This window comes from Scyliorhinus torazame, chromosome 26 (genome assembly GCF_047496885.1).
Source record: "Scyliorhinus torazame isolate Kashiwa2021f chromosome 26, sScyTor2.1, whole genome shotgun sequence".
NCBI lineage: Eukaryota > Metazoa > Chordata > Chondrichthyes > Carcharhiniformes > Scyliorhinidae > Scyliorhinus > Scyliorhinus torazame.
The window spans coordinates 42,166,516-42,192,993 of NC_092732.1; the positions used below are offsets into that span (position 1 = coordinate 42,166,516).

The 26,478-nt window shown below is 60.7% G+C and overlaps 1 protein-coding gene across 1 annotated transcript in view; it reads right to left on the minus strand.

Moving 5' to 3' along the window:
- LOC140403010 (immunoglobulin superfamily DCC subclass member 3) overlaps positions 1-26,478 on the minus strand; it is a 127,047-nt gene that overhangs the window by 50,094 nt on the left and 50,475 nt on the right. Inside the window, 6 exon segments of the mRNA XM_072490666.1 lie at positions 4,505-4,693; positions 7,549-7,713; positions 12,689-12,877; positions 12,880-12,911; positions 14,124-14,292; positions 18,080-18,238. Coding sequence (XP_072346767.1) covers positions 4,505-4,693; positions 7,549-7,713; positions 12,689-12,877; positions 12,880-12,911; positions 14,124-14,292; positions 18,080-18,238 — 903 coding nt within the window.

Consider the following 26,478-nt stretch of genomic DNA (forward strand, 5'->3'; position numbering starts at 1 on the left):
GTCAGTGCTGAGGGAGTGCCGCACTGTCGGAGGGTCAGTGCTGAGGGAGTGCCGCACTGTCAGAAGGTCAATATTGAGGGAGTGCTGCACTTTCAGAGGGTCAGTACCGAGGGAGTGCCGCACTGTCAGAGGGTCAGTACTGAGAGGGTGCTGCACTGTCAGAGGGTCAGTACTGAGGGAGTGCTGCACTTTCAGAGGGTCAGTACTGAGGGAGAGCCGCACTGTCAGAGGGTCAGTACTGAGGGAGTGCCGCCCTGTTAGAGGCTCAGTACTGAGGGAGTGCTGCACTGTCAGTGGGTCAGTACCGAGGGAGTGCTGCACTGTCAGAGGGTCAGTACTGAGGGAGTGCCGCACTGTCAGAGGGTCAGTACTGAGGGAGTGCCGCACTGTCAGAGGGTCAGTACTGAGGGAGTGCCGCACTGTCAGAGGGTCAGTACTGAGGGAGCTCCGCACTGTCAGAGGGTCAGTACTGAGGGAGTGCCGCACTGTCGGAGGGTCAGTACTGAGGGAGCGTCGCACTGTCAGAGGGTCAGTACTGAGGGAGCGCCGCACTGTCAGAGTGTCAGTACTGAGGGAGCGCCGCACTGTCAGAGGGTCAGTACTGAGGGAGTGCCGCACTGTCAGAGGGTCAGTACTGAGGGAGTGCCGCACTGTCAGAGAGTCAGTACTGAGGGAGTGCCGCACTGTCAGAGGGTCAGTACTGAGGGAGTGCCGCACTGTCAGAGAGTCAGTACTGAGGGAGCGCCGCACTGTCAGAGGGTCAGTACTGAGGGAGTGCCGCACTGTCAGAGGGTCAGTACTGAGGGAGTGCCGCACTGTCAGAGGGTCAGTACTGAGGGAGTGCCGCACTGTCAGAGGGTCAGTACTGAGGGAGTGCCGCACTGTCAGAGAGTCAGTACTGAGGGAGCGCCGCACTGTCAGAGGGTCAGTACTGAGGGAGTGCCGCACTGTCAGAGGGTCAGTACTGAGGGAGTGCCACACTGTCAGAGGGTCAGTATTGAGGGAGTGCTGCACTGTCAGAGGGTCAGTACTGAGGGAGTGCCGCACTGTCAGAGGGTCAGTACTGAGGGAGCGTCGCACTGTGGGAGGGTCAGTACTGAGAGTGTGCCGCACTGTCAGAGGGTCAGTACTGAGGGAGTGCTGCACTGTCAGAGGGTCAGTATTGAGGGAGTGCCGCACTGTCAGAGGGTCAGTACTGAGGGAGTGCCGCACTGTCAGAGGGTCAGTACTGAGGGAGTGCCGCACTGTCAGAGGGTCAGTACTGAGGGAGTGCCACACTGTCAGAGGGTCAGTATTGAGGGAGTGCTGCACTGTCAGAGGGTCAGTACTGAGGGAGTGCCGCCCTGTCAGAGGGTCAGTACTGAGGGAGCGTCGCACTGTGGGAGGGTCAGTACTGAGAGTGTGCCGCACTGTCAGAGGGTCAGTACTGAGGGAGTGCCACACTGTCAGAGGGTCAGTATTGAGGGAGTGCCGCACTGTCAGAGGGTCAGTACTGAGGGAGTGCCGCACTGTCAGAGGGTCAGTACTGAGGGAGTGCCGCACTGTCAGAGGGTCAGTACTGAGGGAGCGCCACACTGTCAGAGGGTCAGTATTGAGGGAGTGCTGCACTGTCAGAGGGTCAGTACTGAGGGAGTGCCGCACTGTCAGAGGGTCAGTACTGAGGGAGCGTCGCACTGTGGGAGGGTCAGTACTGAGAGTGTGCCGCACTGTCAGAGGGTCTGTACTGAGGGAGTGCTGCACTGTCAGAGGGTCAGTACTGAGGGAGTGCCGCACTGTCAGAGGGTCAATATTGAGGGAGTGCTGCACTGTCAGAGGGTCAGTACTGAGGGAGCACTGCACTGTCAGAGGGTCAGTACTGAGGGAGTGCTGCACTGTCAGAGGGTCAGTACTGAGGGAGTGCCGCACTGTCAGAGGGTCAGTACTGAGGGAGTGCCGCACTGTCAGAGGGTCAGTACTGAGGGAGTGCCGCACTGTCAGAGGGTCAATATTGAGGGAGTGCTGCACTGTCAGAGGGTCAGTACTGAGGGAGCGCCGCACTGTCAGAGGGTCAGTACTGAGGGAGCGCCGCACTGTCAGAGGGTCAGTACTGAGGGAGCGCCGCACTGTGGGAGGGTCAGTGCTGAGGGAGTGCCGCACTGTCGGAGGGTCAGTGCTGAGGGAGTGCCGCACTGTCAGAAGGTCAATATTGAGGGAGTGCTGCACTTTCAGAGGGTCAGTACCGAGGGAGTGCCGCACTGTCAGAGGGTCAGTACTGAGAGGGTGCTGCACTGTCAGAGGGTCAGTACTGAGGGAGTGCTGCACTTTCAGAGGGTCAGTACTGAGGGAGAGCCGCACTGTCAGAGGGTCAGTACTGAGGGAGTGCCGCCCTGTTAGAGGCTCAGTACTGAGGGAGTGCTGCACTGTCAGTGGGTCAGTACCGAGGGAGTGCTGCACTGTCAGAGGGTCAGTACTGAGGGAGTGCCGCACTGTCAGAGGGTCAGTACTGAGGGAGTGCCGCACTGTCAGAGGGTCAGTACTGAGGGAGCGCCGCACTGTCAGAGGGTCAGTACTGAGGGAGCGCCGCACTGTCAGAGGGTCAGTACTGAGGGAGCGCCGCACTGTCAGAGGGTCAGTACTGAGGGAGCGCCGCACTGTGGGAGGGTCAGTGCTGAGGGAGTGCCGCACTGTCGGAGGGTCAGTGCTGAGGGAGTGCCGCACTGTCAGAAGGTCAATATTGAGGGAGTGCTGCACTTTCAGAGGGTCAGTACCGAGGGAGTGCCGCACTGTCAGAGGGTCAGTACTGAGAGGGTGCTGCACTGTCAGAGGGTCAGTACTGAGGGAGTGCTGCACTTTCAGAGGGTCAGTACTGAGGGAGAGCCGCACTGTCAGAGGGTCAGTACTGAGGGAGTGCCGCCCTGTTAGAGGCTCAGTACTGAGGGAGTGCTGCACTGTCAGTGGGTCAGTACCGAGGGAGTGCTGCACTGTCAGAGGGTCAGTACTGAGGGAGTGCCGCACTGTCAGAGGGTCAGTACTGAGGGAGTGCCGCACTGTCAGAGGGTCAGTACTGAGGGAGCTCCGCACTGTCAGAGGGTCAGTACTGAGGGAGCGCCGCACTGTCGGAGGGTCAGTACTGAGGGAGTGCCGCACTGTGGGAGGGTCAGTACTGAGGGAGCGCCGCACTGTCAGAGGGTCAGTACTGAGGGAGCGTCGCACTGTCAGAGGGTCAGTACTGAGGGAGCGCCGCACTGTCAGAGGGTCAGTACTGAGGGAGCGTCGCACTGTCAGAGGGTCAGTACTGAGGGAGTGCTGCACTGTGGAAGACCCTCTTATGGACTGACCTCATTAACACGACCCTCCTGTATGCTTCATCCGATGCCGGCATCTATATATTTCCATTGGTGGACCTTGTGCTTTCCTATTATGTATTTTCTTCCCATGTACTTAATGATCTGCTCGCAGAAAAATACTTTTCACTGTACCTCGGTACACGTGACACTAAACAAGCAAGGGCAAGGTTTGGAGATGTACGAGGCAAGTTTTTTACGCAGAGGGTAGTGGGTGCCTGGAACTCACTACCGGAGGAGGTAGTGGAAGCAGGGACGATAGGGACATTTAAGGGGCATCTTGACAAATACATGAATAGGATGGGAATAGAAGGATACGGACCCAGGAAGTGTAGAAGATTGTAGTTTAGTCGGGCAGTATGGTCGGCACGGGCTTGGAGGGCCGAAGGGCCTGTTCCTGTGCTGTACATTTCTTTGTTCTTTGTTCTAGATCCAAGCCCAGTGAGTTGGGAATGCTGGGCAGGCGCAGTGGCTGTTGTTAGTTGAGAAATAAGAACCCAAATTCAAATTCCACCACAGCAGCTCGGTGCAATCGGAATTCCCTCAAGCATCTGGGAATTAAAAGTCTTAACGGTGACCCCGAAACCATCAAGTGTTATAAAAACCCGTCAGGGCAGCACGGGGTGGCGCAGTGGGTTAGCACCGCTGCCTCACGGCGCCGAGGTCCCGGGTTCGATCCCGGGTCACTGTCCGTGTGCAGTTTGCACATTCTCCCCGTGTCTGCGTGAGTCTCACCCCCCCACAACCCAAAGATGTGCAGGGCAGGTGGATTGGCCGCGCTAAAATTGCCCCTTCATTGGAAACAATGAATTGGGTACTCTAAATTTATTTAAAAAAAGAAAAAGCCATCTACTTCCCTCATGTCCTTTAGGGAAGGAAATCTACCGTCCTTACCCGGTCTGGCCCACACGGGACTCCAGACCCACAGCAACGTGGTTAATCCTTAAAATGCCCCCTGTGAAATGACCGAGCGAGACACTTAAGTTCAGGGGAAATTCGGGACAGGGACAGGGACATCCCCACATCCCCACAGCTTGTGCGGTCTTGCTGTGGTTCCAATATTACACCATTGACGATACTTTCTAAGTGCTTTGCGATCGTCTCGCCGGTGGTTTTTAAGCCCCCACCGCCCCCGGATTTGCAGCAGGTTCTGCAGATCCTACCCGCCCCTGTGTACTCACCCAGATGGTTAACCGTGAAGCTGGTGGCGGTACTGGACAGCAGAGTGGGCCCCAGTAGCTGGGAGCTCTGCACTTTCCTGTAGTACAGCTTGTATCCCTCAATCAGGTCCTTCCTGGGCTGACGCTCCCAGAACACCTGCACCGCTGAAGAATTCAACACCTGCGTGAAGAATATCACTCTGTCTGGAACTGTGGGAGTGACAATATCCGCAAGTGTCAACAATCAAAGTGGTTCACAAGTTGCATTAAAACGTGAGACCAGTTTAACAACAAATTTAGTGGACACACAGTCCCCTGGGCCTACTGAATTCTCGACTGTGGAAAGCCTCCTCAGATAGGCGCAGGTTTTCCAGCCGGAATCCTCAGTGTACCGCGCTCGGGAGGGTAAGGTTCCCAAAGCCGTTGCCTGAGACCAGCTAACTTGGGGGAGCCATTCAGCAGCCCAATAGATGACTCACTGAACTAGAAGTTAGAATGTCACAGCGCCCACTCCAGACTGTTGAACATTTAATCCAGCTCACGGAATTAGCTGAACGCCAACAGTGCAGAAGGTGGCCATTCGGCCCTGTACTGACCCTCTGAGGGAGCACCCTACCTAGGCTGTCATGGGAATGTCCCTTTAAGAAATGTTTGTCCGCTCAAGTGGCTGCCGTGATGTCAGAGAGTGGGTGGAGCTGAGCTCTGGCTCTGCCTTTTAGTTTTGCTCTGAGGAAAAGCTTGGGTGTGTGTGTTTTTGGGTTTCCTTTCAGTGTTGGAGCTGAAGCCAGACAGAGCAGGTGTACTGCTGCTCTCTCTGCCATGTAAAGACTATCTCTAGATCATTTGGTGAATGCAGAGTGATAACTGCTCTCAGTAGAGAATTTAAACCTGATGTGCTTCTGTTAAAAGAGTTTTTGTCTTGTGGATGTTAACAGGAAAGTTTAAAGGATTACTTAGTGTTGTATTCTTTGGGGGTGTATTTGAAGTGATGGTTGCTAAGATGTTCACTGTATGTTTTAAAAAGTTTAACTGAGCTCATAGAATAAACATTGTTTTGCTTTAAAAAATACTTTTCCATTTCTGCTGTACTACACCTGTAGAGTGGGCCGTGTGCTCCCCATACCACAATCCAGTAAAGGTTGTGGGTCAGGTGATCTTCATGATATACTTTGGGGTTCTCCAACCCCTGACCATAACAAGGCCCACTTCCCCGCTTTATCCCCGTAACCCTGAATATTGACCATGGCCAATCCACCTGCCCAGCACATCTTTGGGTTGTGGGGGCGAAACCCACGCAGACACGGGGAGAATGTGCAAACTCCACACGGACAGTGACCCGCGGCCGGGATCGAACCCGGGACCTCGGCGCCGTGAGGCAGCAGTGCTAACCCCTGCGCTGCCGTGCCGGCCAACATCTTTGGACCCTTAATGGGCAATTTGGCACAGCCAATCCAAGGGACCACGCAGACTTGGGAGACAGAGCCACATCAGGAGATGGGAGGGAGAGTGGCGACTGGAGCGGTTATTCACTGTAAGTCGGTGCTACTTCAGGAGTAAGGAGCACCTTCCATGTGGTTCAGGTCAGTATTTCTCCCTCAGTCAATACCGGATTTTAACAACAATTCTCTGCCGGTTACTGCGTGGCTGTTAGTGGGATCCTGCTGTGCTCGAGTTGGCTGCTCTGTTTCCCAGCGAGCACACGTCAAATAAAGATTAACTATCGGCATTTAACCCTTTTCACATCAGACCCCCCCCTCCCGGCTGAGGGAGTTGGATTGAAGGAGGGTGTGAGGGGGTCTGAAGGGGGGGCCTGAAGGGGGGTCTGAGGGGGGGCCTGAAGGGGGGTGTGAGGGGGGGTCTGAAGGAGGGTGTGAAGGGGGTCTGAAGGGGGGTCTGAAGGGGGGGGGTGAGGGGGGTCTGAAGGGGGGGGTGAGGGGGGTCTGAAGGAGGGTGTGAGGGGGGTGTGAGGGGGGTCTGAAGGAGGGTCTGAAGGGGGGTGTGAGGGGGGTCTGAAGGGGGGGGTGAGGGGGGTCTGAAGGAGGGTCTGAAGGGGGGTGTGAGGGGGGTCTGAAGGGGGGGGGTGAGGGGGGTCTGAAGGAGGGTGTGAGGGGGGTCTGAAGGAGGGTGTGAGGGGGGTGTGAGGGGGGTCTGAAGGGGGGGGTGAGGGGGGTCTGAAGGGGGGTCTGAAGGAGGGTCTGAAGGGGGGTGTGAGGGGGGGTCTGTAGGGGGGTCCGAAGGGGGGTCTAAAGGGGGGTCTGAAGGGGGGTCTGAAGGGGGGTGTGACGCCCACATCCCCTAAGCCAGGCATTGTCAAACTCGGGGGCGCGACCCGCGGGTGGGTCGCAGGCGGTGCCGGGAGGGTTGCGGAGCCGTCCGTCGCGGCGCTCCCAATCGCGCAAATCGTGTTAATAACGACAGCTGCAAGCGGCCTTCAAAATGGCCGCGAACATGTAAAAGAATTGTGTCCCCACAGCGCGTGCGCGCCAGATCATTCGTGCGCAAGCGCAGTGCGACCGCTTTTATTTGTTAAACGGTCGCAGCTTTTCGTTTTACAAGTTCGGGGGGGGGTTTATTTGATACCCAAGTTTTACAGGGAACAAATGGGGAACTTTGGACAGACGGAGACTCCATACTTTCCCACACCGGAAGGCTTCACCTTCATCCAACAGGTTCCATTGGAGGAGCGAGTACGAGGGCCAAAGGACCCAAAACCATTTCCTCCATTCTTATCAGCAGCAAACAAGGTAAGAGAAAATGGTGGGTCGCGAAGGTCGGCCGGCGTGGGTCGCGAAGGTCGGCCAGCGTGGGTCGCGAAGGTCGGCCCGTGTGGGTCGCGAAGGTCGGCCAGCGTGGGTCGCGAAGGTCGGCCGGCGTGGGTCGCAAAGGTCGGCCCGTGTGAGTCGCGAAGGTCGGCCAGCGTGGGTCGCGAAGGTCGGCCGGCGTGAGTCGCGAAGGTCGGCCGGCGTGGGTCGCGAAGGTCGGCCGGTTGGTTGGTAAATATGGGTCCCCGGAAAAAAGGTTTGAAGAACACTGCCCTAAGAGGTGTCCATTCGAGTCTCTCTTACCGTCTCCGGCTGTGGTAGCTGTGACTAACACGGAGGCCCTGCTGGCTCCCACAGGCGAATAGGCTTTGATGTACATGGAGTAGGTGGTGGCAGCGTCCAGGTTGGTGAAGACGTGTTGAAACGCAGTCTTACTGACTGCCTCCTGAAACTCCTTGCCTTCCGGATCTGGAAGGGGAGCACATGGAAAAGGTCAGGAAATGGACAGTAGGGAAAATGGAGGCCGGGGAGAGAGAGAGAGAGAGAGGAAAATGGGGACCAGAGAGAGTGGAACATGGGGGCCCGAGAGAGAGAGGAAAATGGGGTCGGAGAGAGAGAGAGAGAGAGAGAGAGAGGAACATGGGGACAAGAGAGAGAGGAACATGGGGGCGGGAGAGAGAGAAAGGCTGTGGGGATTGGGGGACGGGCTGTGGGGATTGGGGGACGGGCTGTGGGGATTGGGGGACGGGCTGTGGGGATTGGGGGACGGGCTGTGGGGATTGGGGGACGGGCTGTGGGGATTGGGGGACGGGCTGTGGGGATTGGGGGACGGGCTGTGGGGATTGGGGGACGGGCTGTGGGGATTGGGGACAGGCTGTGGGGGTTGGGGACGGGCTGCGGGGATTGGGGCTGTCGGGATTGGGGACGGGCTGTGGGGATTGGAGGACGGGCTGTGGGGATTGGGGTCGGGCTGTGGGGATTGGGGTCGGGCTGCGGGGATTGGGGCTGTGGGGATTGGGGACGGGCTGTGGGGATTGGGGACGGGCTGCGGGGATTGGGGCTGTGGGGATTGGGGACGGGCTGTGGGGATTGGGGACGGGCTATGGGGATTGGGGACGGGATGTGGGGGGTTGGGGACGGGCTGTGTGGGATTGGGGACGGGCTGTGGGGATTGGGGACGGGCTGCGGGGATTGGGGCTGTGGGGATTGGGGACGGGCTGTGGGGATTGGGGACGGGCTGTGGGGATTGGGGACGGGCTGTGGGGATTGGGGACGGGCTGTGGGGATTGGGGACGGGCTGTGGGGATTGGGGACGGGCTGTGGGGGTTGGGGACGGGCTGCGGGGGTTGGGGACGGGCTGTGGGGATTGGGGACGGGCTGCGGGGGTTGGGGACAGGCTGTGGGGATTGGGGACGGGCTGCGGGGGTTGGGGCTGTGGGGATTGGGGGACAGGCTGTGGGGATTGGGGATGGGCTGCGGGGATTGGGGACGGGCTGCAGGGATTGGGGACGGGCTGCAGGGATTGGGGCTGTGGGGGTTGGGGATGGGCTGCAGAGATTGGGGACGGGCTGCGGGGATTGGGGGTGTGGGGGTTGGGGATGGGCTGCAGAGATTGGGGACGGGCTGTGGGAATTGGGGACGGGCTGTGGGGGTTGGAGACGGGCTGTGGGAATTGGGGACGGGCTGTGGGGGTTGGGGGCGGGCTGTGGGAATTGGGGACGGGCTGTGGGGGTTGGGGACGGGCTGTGGGGGTTGGAGATGGGCTGCGGGGATTGGGGACGGGCTGTGGGGTTTGGGGACGGGCTGCGGGGATTGGAGCTGTGGGGATTGGGGCTGTGGGGATTGGGGGACGGGCTGTGGGGATTGGGGACGGGCTGTGGGGATTGGGGACGGGCTATGGGGATTGGGGACGGGATGTGGGGGGTTGGGGACGGGCTGTGTGGGATTGGGGACGGGCTGTGGGGATTGGGGCGGGCTGTGGGGATTGGGGACTGGCTGTGGGGGTTGGGGACGGGCTGTGGGGATTGGGGACGGGCTGTGGGGATTGGGGACTGGCTGTGGGGGTTGGGGACGGGCTGTGGGGATTGGGGACGGGCTGTGGGGGTTGGGGACGGGCTGTGGGGATTGGGGTGGGCTGTGGGGATTGGGGACGGCTGTGGGGGTTGGGGACGGGCTGTGGGGATTGGGGCGGGCTGTGGGGATTGGGGACTGGCTGTGGGGATTGGGGACTGGCTGTGGGGGTTGGGGACGGGCTGTGGGGGTTGGGGACGGGCTGTGGGGATTGGGGACGGGCTGTGGGGATTGGGGACGGGCTGCGGGGGTTGGGGCTGTGGGGATTGGGGACGGGCTGCGGGGGTTGGGGCTGGGGATTGGGTACCGGCTGTGGGGATTGGGGACGGGCTGTGGGGATTGGGGGACGGGCTGTGGGGATTGGGGACGGGCTGTGGGGATTGGGGACGGGCTGTGGGGATTGGGGGACGGGCTGTGGGGATTGGGGACGGGCTGTGGGGATTGGGGACGGGCTGTGGGGATTGGGGACGGGCTGTGGGGATTGGGGACGGGCTGTGGGGATTGGGGACGGGCTGTGGGGATTGGGGACGGGCTGTGGGGATTGGGGACGGGCTGCGGGGGTTGGGGCTGTGGGGATTGGGGACGGGCTGCGGGGGTTGGGGCTGGGGATTGGGTACCGGCTGTGGGGATTGGGGACGGGCTGTGGGGATTGGGGGACGGGCTGTGGGGGTTTGGGGCGGGCTGCGGGGGTTGGGGCTGGGGATTGGGGACGGGCTGTGGGGATTGGGGACGGGCTGTGGGGATTGGGGCGGGCTGTGGGGATTGGGGCGGGCTGTGGGGATTGGGGACGGGCTGTGGGGATTGGGGACGGGCTGTGGGGTTTGGGGGACGGGCTGTGGGGATTGGGGGACGGGCTGTGGGGATTGGGGACGGGCTGTGGGGATTGGGGACGGGCTGTGGGGATTGGGGACGGGCTGTGGGGATTGGGGACGGGCTGTGGGGATTGGGGACGGGCTGTGGGGATTGGGGACGGGCTGTGGGGATTGGGGACGGGCTGTGGGGATTGGGGACGGGCTGTGGGGATTGGGGACGGGCTGTGGGGATTGGGGACGGGCTGTGGGGATTGGGGACGGGCTGTGGGGATTGGGGACGGGCTGTGGGGATTGGGGACGGTCTGTGGGGATTGGGGACGGGCTGTGGGGATTGGGGACGGGCTGTGGGGATTGGGGACGGGCTGTGGGGATTGGGGACGGGCTGTGGGGATTGGGGACGGGCTGTGGGGATTGGGGACGGGCTGTGGGGGTTGGGGACAGGCTGTGGGGGTTTGGGGCGGGCTGCGGGGGTTGGGGCTGGGGGTTGGGGACGGGCTGTGGGGATTGGGGACGGGCTGTGGGGATTGGGGACGGGCTGTGGGGATTGGGGGACGGGCTGTGGGGATTGGGGGACGGGCTGTGGGGATTGGGGACGGGCTGTGGGGATTGGGGACGGGCTGTGGGGATTGGGGACGGGCTGTGGGGATTGGGGACGGGCTGTGGGGATTGGGGACGGGCTGTGGGGATTGGGGACGGGCTGTGGGGATTGGGGACGGGCTGTGGGGATTGGGGACGGGCTGTGGGGATTGGGGACGGGCTGTGGGGGTTGGGGACGGGCTGCGGGGGTTGGGGCTGTGGGGATTGGGGGACGGGCTGTGGGGATTGGGGACGGGCTGTGGGGATTGGGGACGGGCTGTGGGGATTGGGGACGGGCTGTGGGGATTGGGGACGGGCTGTGGGGATTGGGGACGGGCTGTGGGGATTGGGGACGGGCTGTGGGGATTGGGGACGGGCTGTGGGGATTGGGGACGGGCTGTGGGGGTTGGGGACAGGCTGTGGGGGTTTGGGGCGGGCTGCGGGGGTTGGGGCTGGGGGTTGGGGACGGGCTGTGGGGATTGGGGACGGGCTGTGGGGGTTGGGGACGGGCTGTGGGGATTGGGGACGGGCTGTGGGGGTTGGGGACGGGCTGTGGGGATTGGGGACGGGCTGTGGGGATTGGGGACGGGCTGTGGGGATTGGGGACGGGCTGTGGGGATTGGGGACGGGCTGTGGGGATTGGGGACGGGTTGTGGGGATTGGGGACGGGTTGTGGGTTTGGGGACGGGCTGTGGGGATTGGGGGACGGGCTGTGGGGATTGGGGACGGGCTGTGGGGATTGGGGGACGGGCTGTGGGGATTGGGGACGGGCTGTGGGGGTTTGGGGCGGGCTGTGGGGATTGGGGGACGGGCTGTGGGGGTTGGGGCTGTGGGGATTGGGGACGGGCTGTGGGGATTGGGGACGGGCTGTGGGGATTGGGGACGGGCTGCGGGGATTGGGGACGGGCTGTGGGGATTGGGGGACGGGCTGTGGGGATTGGGGGACGGGCTGTGGGGGTTGGGGCTGTGGGGATTGGGGACGGGCTGTGGGGATTGGGGACGGGCTGTGGGGATTGGGGACGGGCTGTGGGGATTGGGGACGGGCTGTGGGGATTGGGGACGGGCTGTGGGGATTGGGGACGGGCTGTGGGGATTGGGGACGGGCTGTGGGGGTTGGGGCTGTGGGGATTGGGGACGGGCAGTGGGGATTGGGGACGGGCTGTGGGGATTGGGGACGGGCTGTGGGGATTGGGGACGGGCTGTGGGGATTGGGGACGGGCTGTGGGGATTGGGGACGGGCTGTGGGGATTGGGGACGGGCTGTGGGGATTGGGGACGGGCTGTGGGGATTGGGGACGGGCTGTGGGGGTTGGGGCTGTGGGGATTGGGGACGGGCTGTGGGGATTGGGGGACGGGCTGTGGGGATTGGGGACGGGCTGTGGGGATTGGGGGACGGGCTGTGGGGATTGGGGACGGGCTGTGGGGGTTTGGGGCGGGCTGTGGGGATTGGGGGACGGGCTGTGGGGGTTGGGGCTGTGGGGATTGGGGACGGGCTGTGGGGATTGGGGACGGGCTGTGGGGATTGGGGACGGGCTGTGGGGATTGGGGACGGGCTGTGGGGATTGGGGGACGGGCTGTGGGGATTGGGGACGGGCTGTGGGGATTGGGGACGGGCTGTGGGGATTGGGGACGGGCTGTGGGGATTGGGGACGGGCTGTGGGGATTGGGGGACGGGCTGTGGGGATTGGGGACGGGCTGTGGGGACGGGCTGTGGGGATTGGGGGACGGGCTGTGGGGGTTGGGGACGGGCTGTGGGGGTTGGGGACGGGCTGTGGGGATTGGGGACGGGCTGTGGGGATTGGGGACGGGCTGTGGGGATTGGGGACGGGCTGTGGGGGTTGGGGACGGGCTGTGGGGATTGGGGACGGGCTGTGGGGATTGGGGACGGGCTGTGGGGATTGGGGACGGGCTGTGGGGATTGGGGACGGGCTGTGGGGATTGGGGACGGGCTGTGGGGATTGGGGGACGGGGAATGCAACAATCTACCTGTGAGTGTTCGGATGTGCAGGACGTAGCCGATTATCTCCTCGGTGACGGTGAGAGCTGGTTCGTTCCAGGATAGGCGGATGGTGTGCCGGGACAGAGCCTCGGCTCTGACACTGTCAGGGGGTTCGGGAAGGTCCTGGGACACAGCCACAGCGAGCCGTGCACTGGCCTGGTTGGTTCCGGCACTGCATCCGATGAGGTGATGCGGTTTATAATCAGCGTGCTGCAAGGCAGACACAGCGTCAGTAAACCCCAGCACTATCCAGCCCGGGGTCCGAGACACCACAGGAAACCCTTTCATTAGAACCGGGACGGGCCATTCAGCCCCTCCAGCTTGCTCGCCATTCTATACTATCGCAGCTGGTGCACGGCCTCAACTCCACCGTCCTGCCCGCTCTCCAGAACCCTTCAACCCCCATCACACACACCCTCACACACACCCTCACACACACCCTCACCCACACACACCCTCACCCACACACACCCTCACACACACCCTCACACACACCCTCACCCACACACACCCTCACACACACACACCCTCACACACACCCTCACACACACACACACACACCCTCACACACACCCTCACCCACACACACCCTCAACACACCCTCACACACACCCTCACCCACCCTCACACAGACCCTCACACAGACCCTCACACAGACCCTCACACACACACACCCTCACACACACCCCCACACACACCCTCACCCACACACACCCTCACACAGACCCTCACACACACCCTCACACAGACCCTCACATACACCCTCACACACACCCTCACACACCCTCACCCACACACCCCCTCACACACCCCCTCACACACACCCTCACACACACCCTCACACACACACACCCTCACCCACACACACACCCTCACCCACACACACCCTCACCCACACCGTCACACACACCCTCACACACACCCTCACCCACATGCACCCTCACCCACACACACACCCTCACCCACACACACCCTCACCCACACACACACCCTCACACACCCACCCTCACACACACACACACGGTCCCTCACACACACCCTCACACTCACCCTCACACACACACCCTCACACAGACACACGGCCACTCACACACACACCCTCACACACACCTTAACACACACCCTCACACACACCCTTACACAAACACCCTCACGCAGACACACATCCTCACACATATCCTCACAAACACCCTCACACAGACACACGGCCTCTCACACACACACCCTCACAGACACCTTAACACACACCCTCACGCACCCCCTCACACACACCCTCACGCACCCCCTCACGCACACCCTCACCCACACACACCCTCACACACACACGCCCTCACACAGACACACGGCCACTCACACACACACGCCCTCACACACGCCCTCACACACGCCCTCACACACCCCCTCACACAGACGGTTGTTTACCTGTTGCTGTGGGTCAGTTTGATCTTCTCGCTCGGTGCTGTCAGCACTTGGCCGTTTTTCAGCCAGGTGAGGTGTGGGTCTGGGACGCCCTGAGCCACACAGGTGAAGACGGCCGTCCCCCCGGCAGCTTTACTGACCGACTGTGGCCACTGGACAAACTCGGGTGGAGCTGTGGACGGAAGCAGAGAGTCAGTCGCACGGGAACGGGGGGCTCACAGGACGGGGGGGGGGGGGACAGCGAAGAGGAGAATGAACTCATTCAGATTATCCATTCTACCTGACCCCCCACCCCCACCCAGAGCCCTGACACCCCCCACACACAGAGCCCAGACCCCCCCCACACCCAGAGCCCTGACCCCCCCACACCCAGAGCCCTGACACCCCCCACACCCAGAGTCCTGACCCCCCCCTCACACCCAGAGCCCAGACCCCCCCCACCCAGAGCCCTGACCCCCCCCACCCAGAGCCCTGACCCCCCCACACACAGAGCCCTGACCCCCCCCACACCCAGAGCCCTGACCCCCCCACACACAGAGCCCAGACCCCCCCTCACACCCAGAGCCCTGACCCCCCCACACACAGAGCCCAGACCCCCCCACACACCCAGAGTCCTGACCCCCCCTCACACCCAGAGCCCTGACCGCCCCACACCCAGAGCCCTGACCCCCCCACACCCAGAGCCCTGACCCCCCCACACCCAGAGCCCAGACCCCCCCCCAACACCCAGAGCCCAGACCCCCCCCAACACCCAGAGCCCTGACCCCCCCCCACCCAGAGCCCTGACACCCCCCCCACACCCAGAGCCCAGACCCCCCCACACCCAGAGCCCAGACCCCGCCACACCCAGAGCCCAGACCCCCCCACACACCCAGAGCCCAGACACCCCCCACACCCAGAGCCCAGACCCCCCCACACCCAGAGCCCAGACCCCCCCCCCACACCCAGAGCCCAGACACCCCCCACACCCAGAGCCCAGACACCCCCCACACCCAGAGCCCTGACCCCCCCCCACCCAGAGCCCAGACCCCCCCCCACCGAGCCCTGACACCTCCCACACCCAGAGCCCTGACCCGCCCCCACACCCCGAGCCCTGACCCCCCCCCACACCCAGAGCCCTGACCCCCCCCCACACCCAGAGCCCAGACCCCCCCCCCACACCCAGAGCCCAGACCCCCCCCCACACCCAGAGCCCAGACCCCCCCCCACACCCAGAGCCCAGACACCCCTCCCACACCCAGAGCCCTGACCCCCCCTCACACCCAGAGCCCAGACCCCCCCCACACCCAGAGCCCTGACCCCCCCCACACCCAGAGCCCAGACCCCCCCCACACCCAGAGCCCAGACCCCCCCCCCCACACCCAGAGCCCAGACCCCCCCCCCCACACCCAGAGCCCAGACCCCCCCCCACACCCAGAGCCCAGACCCCCCCCCACACCCAGAGCCCTGACCCCCCCCTCACACCCAGAGCCCAGACCCCCCCCACACCCAGAGCCCAGACCCCCCCCACACCCAGAGCCCTGACACCCCCCACACCCAGAGTCCTGACCCCCCCTCACTACCAGAGCCCAGACCCCCCCCACACCCAGAGCCCTGACCCCCCCCACACCCAGAGCCCAGACCCCCCCCACACCCAGAGCCCAGACCCCCCCCCACACCCAGAGCCCAGACCCCCCCCCCACACCCAGAGCCCAGACCCCCCCCACACCCAGAGCCCTGACCCCCCCCACACCCAGAGCCCAGACCCCCCCCACACCCAGAGCCCAGACCCCCCCCACACCCAGAGCCCTGACACCCCCCACACCCAGAGTCCTGACCCCCCCCCTCACACCCAGAGCCCTGACCCCCCCCCTCACACCCAGAGCCCAGACCCCCCCCACACCCAGAGCCCAGACCCCCCCCCACCCAGAGCCCTGACCCCCCCCCTCACCCAGAGCCCTGACCCCCCCCCCACACCCAGAGCCCTGACACCCCCCAGACCCAGAGCCCTGACCCCCCCCACACCCAGAGCCCTGACCCCCCCCACACCCAGAGCCCTGACCCCCCACCCCCACCCAGAGCCCTGACCCCCCCCACACACCCAGAGCCCTGACCCCCCCCACACCCAGAGCCCTGACCCCCCCCACACCCAGAGCCCTGACCCCCCCCCACACCCAGAGCCCTGACCCCCCCCCCCACACCCAGAGCCCAGACCCCCCCACACCCAGAGTCCTGACCCCCCCCACCCAGAGCCCTGACCCCCCCCACACCCAGAGTCCTGACCCCACCCCCTCACACCCAGAGCCCTGACACCCCCCACACCCAGAGTCCTGACCCCACCCCCCCACACCCAGAGTACTGACCCCCCACCCAGAGCCCTGACCCCCCCCAGTACCTGAACCCTGCCCCCCCCCCCCCACACCAGACTTGTGACCCCCATGCACGAACCCTGACCCCCACACCCGTGACCGTACCCTTAATAAGTGACCTCTGACCCTCATGCCTTACCCCTGACCCTTGCTGCTCAGCACTAACGTGGCGAGGCACTGGGCCATTGGGGAGCAGGGTTAAACGACGTGTTCAGAGTGTTAACCGATAGGGTTAGCGAGGGTCAAAGTGAAGTTGCTGGAACGTTGCCTTGCCGTGGTTAGTCCGAGGTCGGCACCTCCACTGCGGTGGACCAGGGAGCTGGTCATTAGTCAGAGTTGGCAGGTTGGGGGCAATGTGGGGGGGGGATTAATGACACTGGCGTCAGCTTCGGATGCAATTCCCAAACTAAAAAGTGTTCCATCCTGTGCCTTTGACCATGTCTCCCCCCCCCCCACCCCGCGAGGGAGCGTCCCCCGTGTCCCCCCCGCCCCCGCGAGGGAGCCTCTCTGTCCCTTAGAGCTGGATGGGACACCGCTAATTTATTGCATTGAACCGAAGGTTGACAATCGATTCCGCTCGCTGGGGCCTCTGTCCCAATTCTCTCAGCCTTCACAGCAGACTGTGCCAACGACAAAGGGAGTGGGCAGACAATAGGGAATCTCTCCTCTCTGCCCCGCGCCCTCCCCCAGCCCGCACTCTCCGTTCTCTGGCAGCCTTTTGTCCGCCTCCTCTTTCTCTCCAAACACGTCCAGGGTGCGGAGGGCAGTGGGTCGCGACCTGTCTCAGGGACTCTGTTTTGACACACTCTAGTGAACCCTTTGTGCGCTGATGTTATCCCAGGTGCCTGGGCAGCTGCCCTTGAGAACACTTTGGTTTTTAAAGAGGTCAGTAATGGCTGGACTGCTCCCCCTCCCCAAATTTCACCAGGTCCAGAGAGGAACTGACTTTAAACTTGGTACCTCCCGCCCCCTCTCTCTGCCGTGCTCACCTGTCCCAACACCCCCCTCATGTGGGTCAGAGCCAAATCCTTCCTGATCCTCTGACACACTTTGGGAAGTTCCTATCACAGGAAAGGCAGAGATAGAAATGCAAGTTGTTCTTGGGCGTCACAACTGCTTCAGGAAGTGTACATCCACACCCAGCTGTGATTTACACATCTTGCACACCCAGTTGTGATTTGCACACCAGCTGTGATTTACACACCTTGCACCATCAGCTGCCATTTACACACCAGCTGTGATTTACAGACGTTGCACATCCAGCTGTGATTTACACACCAGCTGTGATTTACACACCTTGCACCATCAACTGCGATTGACACACCAGCTGTAATTTACACACCTTGCACCATCAGCTGCGATTTACACACCAGCTGTGATTTAGACATTGCACGCCCAGCTGTGATTTACACAACAGCTAGCATTTACACACCTTGCACAACCAGCTGTGATTTGCACACCCTCTGATTTACATACCGTGCACGACCAGCTAATTTACACAACAGCTGGCAATTACACACCAGCTGTGATTTACACACCTTGCATCATCAGCTGTGATTTACATACCAGCTGTGATTTACACATCTTGCACCATAGTTGTGATTTACACACCTTGCACCACCAGCCTGCCCTGGGCTGTCCGGCGAACCCGGGTCCCAGGTTTGTTGGCTGCACAAACGTAGATGCCCGAATGATGGACAGTGACATCAGAGATCATCAGGTTCCCAGTCCCCAGCACCTCGATCCCGTCAACTCCGATCGAACGTCCGTCTGGCACAGCATGGGCAAAGAGAAATCAGCAATTACAGGCTGGGCGGGAACTAGACAGGGATCGGGAGTGACACAGGGATCGGGAGTGACACAGGGATCGGGAGTGACACAGGGATCGGAGTGAGATACACAGGGATCGGGAGTGACACAGGGATCGGGAGTGACAGAGGGATTGGGAGTGACACAGGGATTGGGAGTGACACAGGGATTGGGAGAGACACAGGGATCGGGAGTGACACAGGGATTGGGAGTGAGATACACAGGGATCGGGAGTGACACAGGGATCGGGAGTGACACAGGGATCGGGAGTGAGATGCACAGGGATCGGGAGTGACACAGGGATCGGGAGTAACACAGGGATCGGGAGTGACACAGGGATTGGGAGAGACACAGGGATCGGGAGAGACACAGGGATTGGGAGTGACACAGGGATCGGGAGAGACACAGGGATCGGGAGTGACACAGGGATTGGGAGAGACACAGGGATCGGGAGTGACACAGGGATTGGGAGTGAGATACACAGGGATTGGAGTGACAGAGGGATTGGGAGAGACACAGCGATTGGGAGTGACACAGGGATCGGGAGTGACACAGGGATCGGGAGTGACACAGGGATCGGGAGTGGCACAGGGATTGGGAGAGACACAGGGATCGGGAGAGACACAGGGATCGGGAGAGGCACAGGGATTGGAGAGACACAGGTATTGGGAGTGACACAGGGATTGGGAGAGACACAGGGATTGGGAGTGACACAGGGATCGGGAGTGACACAGGGATTGGGAGAGACACAGGGATCGGGAGAGACACAAGGATCGGGAGTGACACAGGGATTGGGAGAGACACAGGGATTGGGAGAGACACAGGGATTGGGAGTGAGATACACAGGGATTGGAGTGACAGAGGGATTGGGAGAGACACAGCGATTGGGAGTGACACAGGGATCGGGAGAGACACAGGGATTGGGAGTGACACAGGGATCGGGAGTGACACAGGTATTGGGAGAGACACAGGTATTGGGAGTGACACAGGTATTGGGAGTGACACAGGGATTGGGAGAGACACAGGGATTGGGAGTGACACAGGGATCGGGAGAGGCACAGGTATTGGGAGTGACACAGGTATTGGGAGTGACACAGGGATTGGGAGAGACACAGGGATTGGGAGTGACACAGGGATCGGGAGTGACACAGGGATTGGGAGAGACACAGGGATCGGGAGAGACACAAGGATCGGGAGAGTCACAGGGATCGGGAGTGACACAGGGATTGGGAGTGACACAGGGATCGGGAGTGAGATACACAGGGATCGGGAGTGACACAGGGATTGGGAGTGGCACAGGGATTGGGAGTGACACAGGGATGGGGAGTGACACTGGGATTGGGAGAGACACGGGGATTGGGAGTGGCACAGGGATTGGGAGAGACACAGGGATTGGGAGAGACACAGGGATCGGGAGTGACACAGGGATCGGGAGTGACACAGGGATCGGGAGAGACACAGGGATTGGGAGTGACACAGGGATCGGGAGTGACACAGGGATTGGGAGAGACACAAGGATCGGGAGAGACACAGGGATTGGGAGTGACACAGGGATCGGGAGTGACACAGGGATTGGGAGTGAGATACACAGGGATTGGATTGACAGAGGGATTGGGAGAGACACAGCGATTGGGAGTGACACAGGGATCGGGAGTGACACAGGGATTGGGAGTGGCACAGGGATTGGGAGAGACACAGGGATCGGGAGAGACACAGGGATCGGGAGAGACACAGGGATTGGGAGAGACACAGGGATTGGGAGTGACACAGGGATCGCGAGAGACACAGGGATCGGGAGTGACACAGGGATCGGGAGAGACACAGGGATCGGGAGTGACACAGGGATTGGGAGAGAGATACACAGAGATTGGGAGTGACACAGGGATCGGGAGTGACACAGGGATCGGGAGTGAGTGACACAGGGATTGGGAGTGACACAGGGATCGGGAGTGAGAGACACAGGGATCGGGAGTGACACAGGGATCGGGAGTGACACAGGGATTGGGAGAGACACAGGGATTGGGAGTGACACAGGGATTGGGAGAGACACAGGGATTGGGAGAGACACAGGGATCGGGAGTGACACAGGGATTGGGAGAGACACAGGGATCGGGAGTGACACAGGGATTGGGAGAGACACAGGGATCGGGAGTGACACAGGGATTGGGAGTGAGATACACAGGGATTGGAGTGACAGGGGGATTGGGAGAGACACAGCGATTGGGAGTGACACAGGGATCGGGAGTGACACAGGGATCGGGAGTGACACAGGGGTCGGGAGTGGCACAGGGATTGGGAGAGACACAGGGATCGGGAGAGACACAGGGATCGGGAGAGGCACAGGGATTGGAGAGACACAGGTATTGGGAGTGACACAGGGATTGGGAGAGACACAGGGATTGGGAGTGACACAGGGATCGGGAGTGACACAGGGATTGGGAGAGACACAGGGATCGGGAGAGACACAAGGATCGGGAGTGACACAGGGATTGGGAGAGACACAGGGATTGGGAGAGACACAGGGATTGGGAGTGAGATACACAGGGATTGGAGTGACAGAGGGATTGGGAGAGACACAGCGATTGGGAGTGACACAGGGATCGGGAGAGACACAGGGATTGGGAGTGACACAGGGATCGGGAGTGACACAGGGATTGGGAGTGGCACAGGGATTGGGAGAGACACAGGGATCGGGAGAGGCACAGGTATTGGGAGAGACACAGGTATTGGGAGTGACACAGGGATTGGGAGAGACACAGGGATTGGGAGTGACACAGGGATCGGGAGTGACACAGGGATTGGGAGAGACACAGGGATCGGGAGAGACACAAGGATCGGGAGAGACACAAGGATCGGGAGAGTCACAGGGATCGGGAGTGACACAGGGATTGGGAGTGACACAGGGATCGGGAGTGAGATACACAGGGATCGGGAGTGACACAGGGATTGGGAGTGGCACAGGGATGGGGAGTGACACAGGGATGGGGAGTGACACTGGGATTGGGAGAGACACGGGGATTGGGAGTGGCACAGGGATTGGGAGAGACACAGGGATTGGGAGTGACACAGGGATCGGGAGTGACACAGGGATTGGGAGAGACACAGGGATCGGGAGAGACACAGGGATTGGGAGTGACACAGGGATCGGGAGTGACACAGGGATCGGGAGTGACACAGGGATTGGGAGTGGCACAGGGATTGGGAGTGACACAGGGATTGGGAGAGACACAGGGATCGGGAGAGACACAGGGATTGGGAGAGACACAGGGATTGGGAGTGACACAGGGATCGCGAGAGACACAGGGATCGGGAGTGACACAGGGATCTGGAGTGACACAGGGATTGGGAGAGAGATACACAGAGATTGGGAGTGACACAGGGATCGGGAGTGACACAGGGATCGGGAGTGAGTGACACAGGGATTGGGAGAGACACAGGGATTGGGAGTGACACAGGGATCGGGAGTGAGAGACACAGGGATCGGGAGTGACACAGGGATCGGGAGTGACACAGGGATTGGGAGAGACACAGGGATTGGGAGTGACACAGGGATTGGGAGAGACACAGGGATTGGGAGAGACACAGGGATCGGGAGTGACACAGGGATTGGGAGAGACACAGGGATCGGGAGTGACACAGGGATTGGGAGAGACACAGGGATTGGGAGAGACACAGGGATCGGGAGTGACACAGGGATCGGGAGAGACACAGGGATCGGGAGTGACACAGGGATTGGGAGAGACACAGGGATTGGGAGAGACACAGGGATCGGGAGAGACAAAGGGATTGGGAGAGAGATACACAGAGATTGGGAGTGACACAGGGATCGGGAGTGAGTGACACAGGGATTGGGAGAGACACAGGGATTGGGAGTGAGAGACACAGGGATTGGGAGTGACACAGGGATCGGGAGTGAGAGACACAGGGATCGGGAGTGACACAGGGATCGGGAGTGAGTGACACAGGGATTGGGAGAGACACAGGGATTGGGAGTGAGAGACACAGGGATCGGGAGTGAGATACACAGGGATTGGGAGTGACACAGGGATCGGGAGTGAGATACACAGGGATTGGGAGTGACACAGGGATCGGGAGTGAGTGACACAGGGATTGGGAGAGACACAGGGATTGGGAGTGACACAGGGATCGGGAGTGAGAGACACAGGTAACGGGAGTGACACAGGGATCGGGAGTGAGATACACAGGGATTGGGAGTGACACAGGGATTGGGAGTGACACAGGGATCGGGAGTGAGTGACACAGGGATTGGGAGAGACACAGGGATTGGGAGTGACACAGGGATCGGGAGTGAGAGACACAGGTAACGGGAGTGACACAGGGATCGGGAGTGAGATACACAGGGATTGGGAGTGACACAGGGATTGGGAGTGACACAGGGATCGGGAGAGACACAGGGATTGGGAGAAACACAGGGATTGGGAGTGACACAGGGATCGGGAGAGACACAGGGATTGGGAGAGACACAGGGATCGGGAGTGACACAGGGATCGGGAGAGACACGGGGATAGGGAGTGACACAGGGATCGGGAGAGACACAGGGATTGGGAGAGACACAGGGATTGGGAGTGATACAGGGATCGGGAGAGACACAGGGATCGGGAGTGACACAGGGATTGGGAGAGACACAGCGATTGGGAGTGAGATACACAGGGATTGGGAGTGACACCGGGATCGGGAGTGAGTGACACAGGGATTGGGAGAGACACAGGGATTGGGAGTGAGAGACACAGGGATTGGGAGTGACACAGGGATTGGAAGTGAGAGACACAGGGATCGGGAGTGACACAGGGATCGGGAGTGAGTGACACAGGGATTGGGAGAGACACAGGGATTGGGAGTGACACAGGGATCGGGAGTGAGATACACAGGGATTGGGAGTGACACAGGGATCGGGAGTGAGTGACACAGGGATTGGGAGAGACACAGGGATTGGGAGAGACACAGGGATCGGGAGTGAGAGACACAGGGAACGGGAGTGACACAGGGATCAGGAGTGAGATACACAGGGATTGGGAGAGACACAGGGATTGGGAGTGAGATACACAGGGATTGGGAGTGACACAGGGATTGGGAGTGACACAGGGATCGGGAGTGAGTGACACAGGGATCGGGAGTGACACAGGGATCGGGAGTGACACAGGGATCGGGAGTGAGAGACACAGGGATCGGGAGTGACACAGGGATCGGGAGTGAGAGACACAGGGATTGGGAGTGCCACAGGGATTGGGAGTGACACAGGGATTGTGAGAGACACAGGGATTGGGAGTGACACAGGAATCGGGAGTGAGAGACACAGGGATCGGGAGTGAGAGACACAGGGATTGGGAGTGACACAGGGATTGGGAGAGACACAGGGATTGGGAGAGACACAGGGATCGGGAGAGACAAAGGGATTGGGAGAGAGATACACAGAGATTGGGAGTGACACAGGGATCGGGAGTGAGTGACACAGGGATTGGGAGAGACACAGGGATTGGGAGTGAGAGACACAGGGATTGGGAGTGACACAGGGATCGGGAGTGAGAGACACAGGGATCGGGAGTGACACAGGGATCGGGAGTGAGTGACACAGGGATTGGGAGAGACACAGGGATTGGGAGTGACACAGGGATCGGGAGTGAGATACACAGGGATTGGGAGTGACACAGGGATCGGGAGTGAGTGACACAGGGATTGGGAGAGACACAGGGATTGGGAGTGACACAGGGATCGGGAGTGAGAGACACAGGTAACGGGAGTGACACAGGGATCGGGAGTGAGATACACAGGGATTGGGAGTGACACAGGGATTGGGAGTGACACAGGGATCGGGAGTGAGTGACACAGGGATTGGGAGAGACACAGGGATTGGGAGTGACACAGGGATCGGGAGTGAGAGACACAGGTAACGGGAGTGACACAGGGATCGGGAGTGAGATACACAGGGATTGGGAGTGACACAGGGATTGGGAGTGACACAGGGATCGGGAGAGACACAGGGATTGGGAGAAACACAGGGATTGGGAGTGACACAGGGATCGGGAGAGACACAGGGATTGGGAGAGACACAGGGATCGGGAGTGACACAGGGATCGGGAGAGACACGGGGATAGGGAGTGACACAGGGATCGGGAGAGACACAGGGATTGGGAGAGACACAGGGATTGGGAGTGATACAGGGATCGGGAGAGACACAGGGATCGGGAGTGACACAGGGATTGGGAGAGACACAGCGATTGGGAGTGAGATACACAGGGATTGGGAGTGACACCGGGATCGGGAGTGAGTGACACAGGGATTGGGAGAGACACAGGGATCGGGAGAGACACAAGGATCGGGAGTGACACAGGGATTGGGAGAGACACAGGGATTGGGAGAGACACAGGGATTGGGAGTGAGATACACAGGGATTGGAGTGACAGAGGGATTGGGAGAGACACAGCGATTGGGAGTGACACAGGGATCGGGAGAGACACAGGGATTGGGAGTGACACAGGGATCGGGAGTGACACAGGTATTGGGAGAGACACAGGTATTGGGAGTGACACAGGGATTGGGAGTGACACAGGGATTGGGAGAGACACAGGGATTGGGAGTGACACAGGGATCGGGAGTGGCACAGGTATTGGGAGAGACACAGGTATTGGGAGTGACACAGGTATTGGGAGTGACACAGGTATTGGGAGTGACACAGGGATTGGGAGAGACACAGGGATTGGGAGTGACACAGGGATCGGGAGTGACACAGGGATTGGGAGAGACACAGGGATCGGGAGAGACACAAGGATCGGGAGAGTCACAGGGATCGGGAGTGACACAGGGATTGGGAGTGACACAGGGATCGGGAGTGAGATACACAGGGATCGGGAGTGACACAGGGATTGGGAGTGGCACAGGGATTGGGAGTGACACAGGGATGGGGAGTGACACTGGGATTGGGAGAGACACGGGGATTGGGAGTGGCACAGGGATTGGGAGAGACACAGGGATTGGGAGAGACACAGGGATCGGGAGTGACACAGGGATCGGGAGTGACACAGGGATCGGGAGAGACACAGGGATTGGGAGTGACACAGGGATCGGGAGTGACACAGGGATTGGGAGAGACACAAGGATCGGGAGAGACACAGGGATTGGGAGTGACACAGGGATCGGGAGTGACACAGGGATTGGGAGTGAGATACACAGGGATTGGATTGACAGAGGGATTGGGAGAGACACAGCGATTGGGAGTGACACAGGGATCGGGAGTGACACAGGGATTGGGAGTGGCACAGGGATTGGGAGAGACACAGGGATCGGGAGAGACACAGGGATCGGGAGAGACACAGGGATTGGGAGAGACACAGGGATTGGGAGTGACACAGGGATCGCGAGAGACACAGGGATCGGGAGTGACACAGGGATCGGGAGAGACACAGGGATCGGGAGTGACACAGGGATTGGGAGAGAGATACAGAGAGATTGGGAGTGACACAGGGATCGGGAGTGACACAGGGATCGGGAGTGAGTGACACAGGGATTGGGAGTGACACAGGGATCGGGAGTGAGAGACACAGGGATCGGGAGTGACACAGGGATCGGGAGTGACACAGGGATTGGGAGAGACACAGGGATTGGGAGTGACACAGGGATTGGGAGAGACACAGGGATTGGGAGAGACACAGGGATCGGGAGTGACACAGGGATTGGGAGAGACACAGGGATCGGGAGTGACACAGGGATTGGGAGAGACACAGGGATCGGGAGTGACACAGGGATTGGGAGTGAGATACACAGGGATTGGAGTGACAGAGGGATTGGGAGAGACACAGCGATTGGGAGTGACACAGGGATCGGGAGTGACACAGGGATCGGGAGTGACACAGGGATCGGGAGTGGCACAGGGATTGGGAGAGACACAGGGATCGGGAGAGACACAGGGATCGGGAGAGGCACAGGGATTGGAGAGACACAGGTATTGGGAGTGACACAGGGATTGGGAGAGACACAGGGATTGGGAGTGACACAGGGATCGGGAGTGACACAGGGATTGGGAGAGACACAGGGATCGGGAGAGACACAAGGATCGGGAGTGACACAGGGATTGGGAGAGACACAGGGATTGGGAGAGACACAGGGATTGGGAGTGAGATACACAGGGATTGGAGTGACAGAGGGATTGGGAGAGACACAGCGATTGGGAGTGACACAGGGATCGG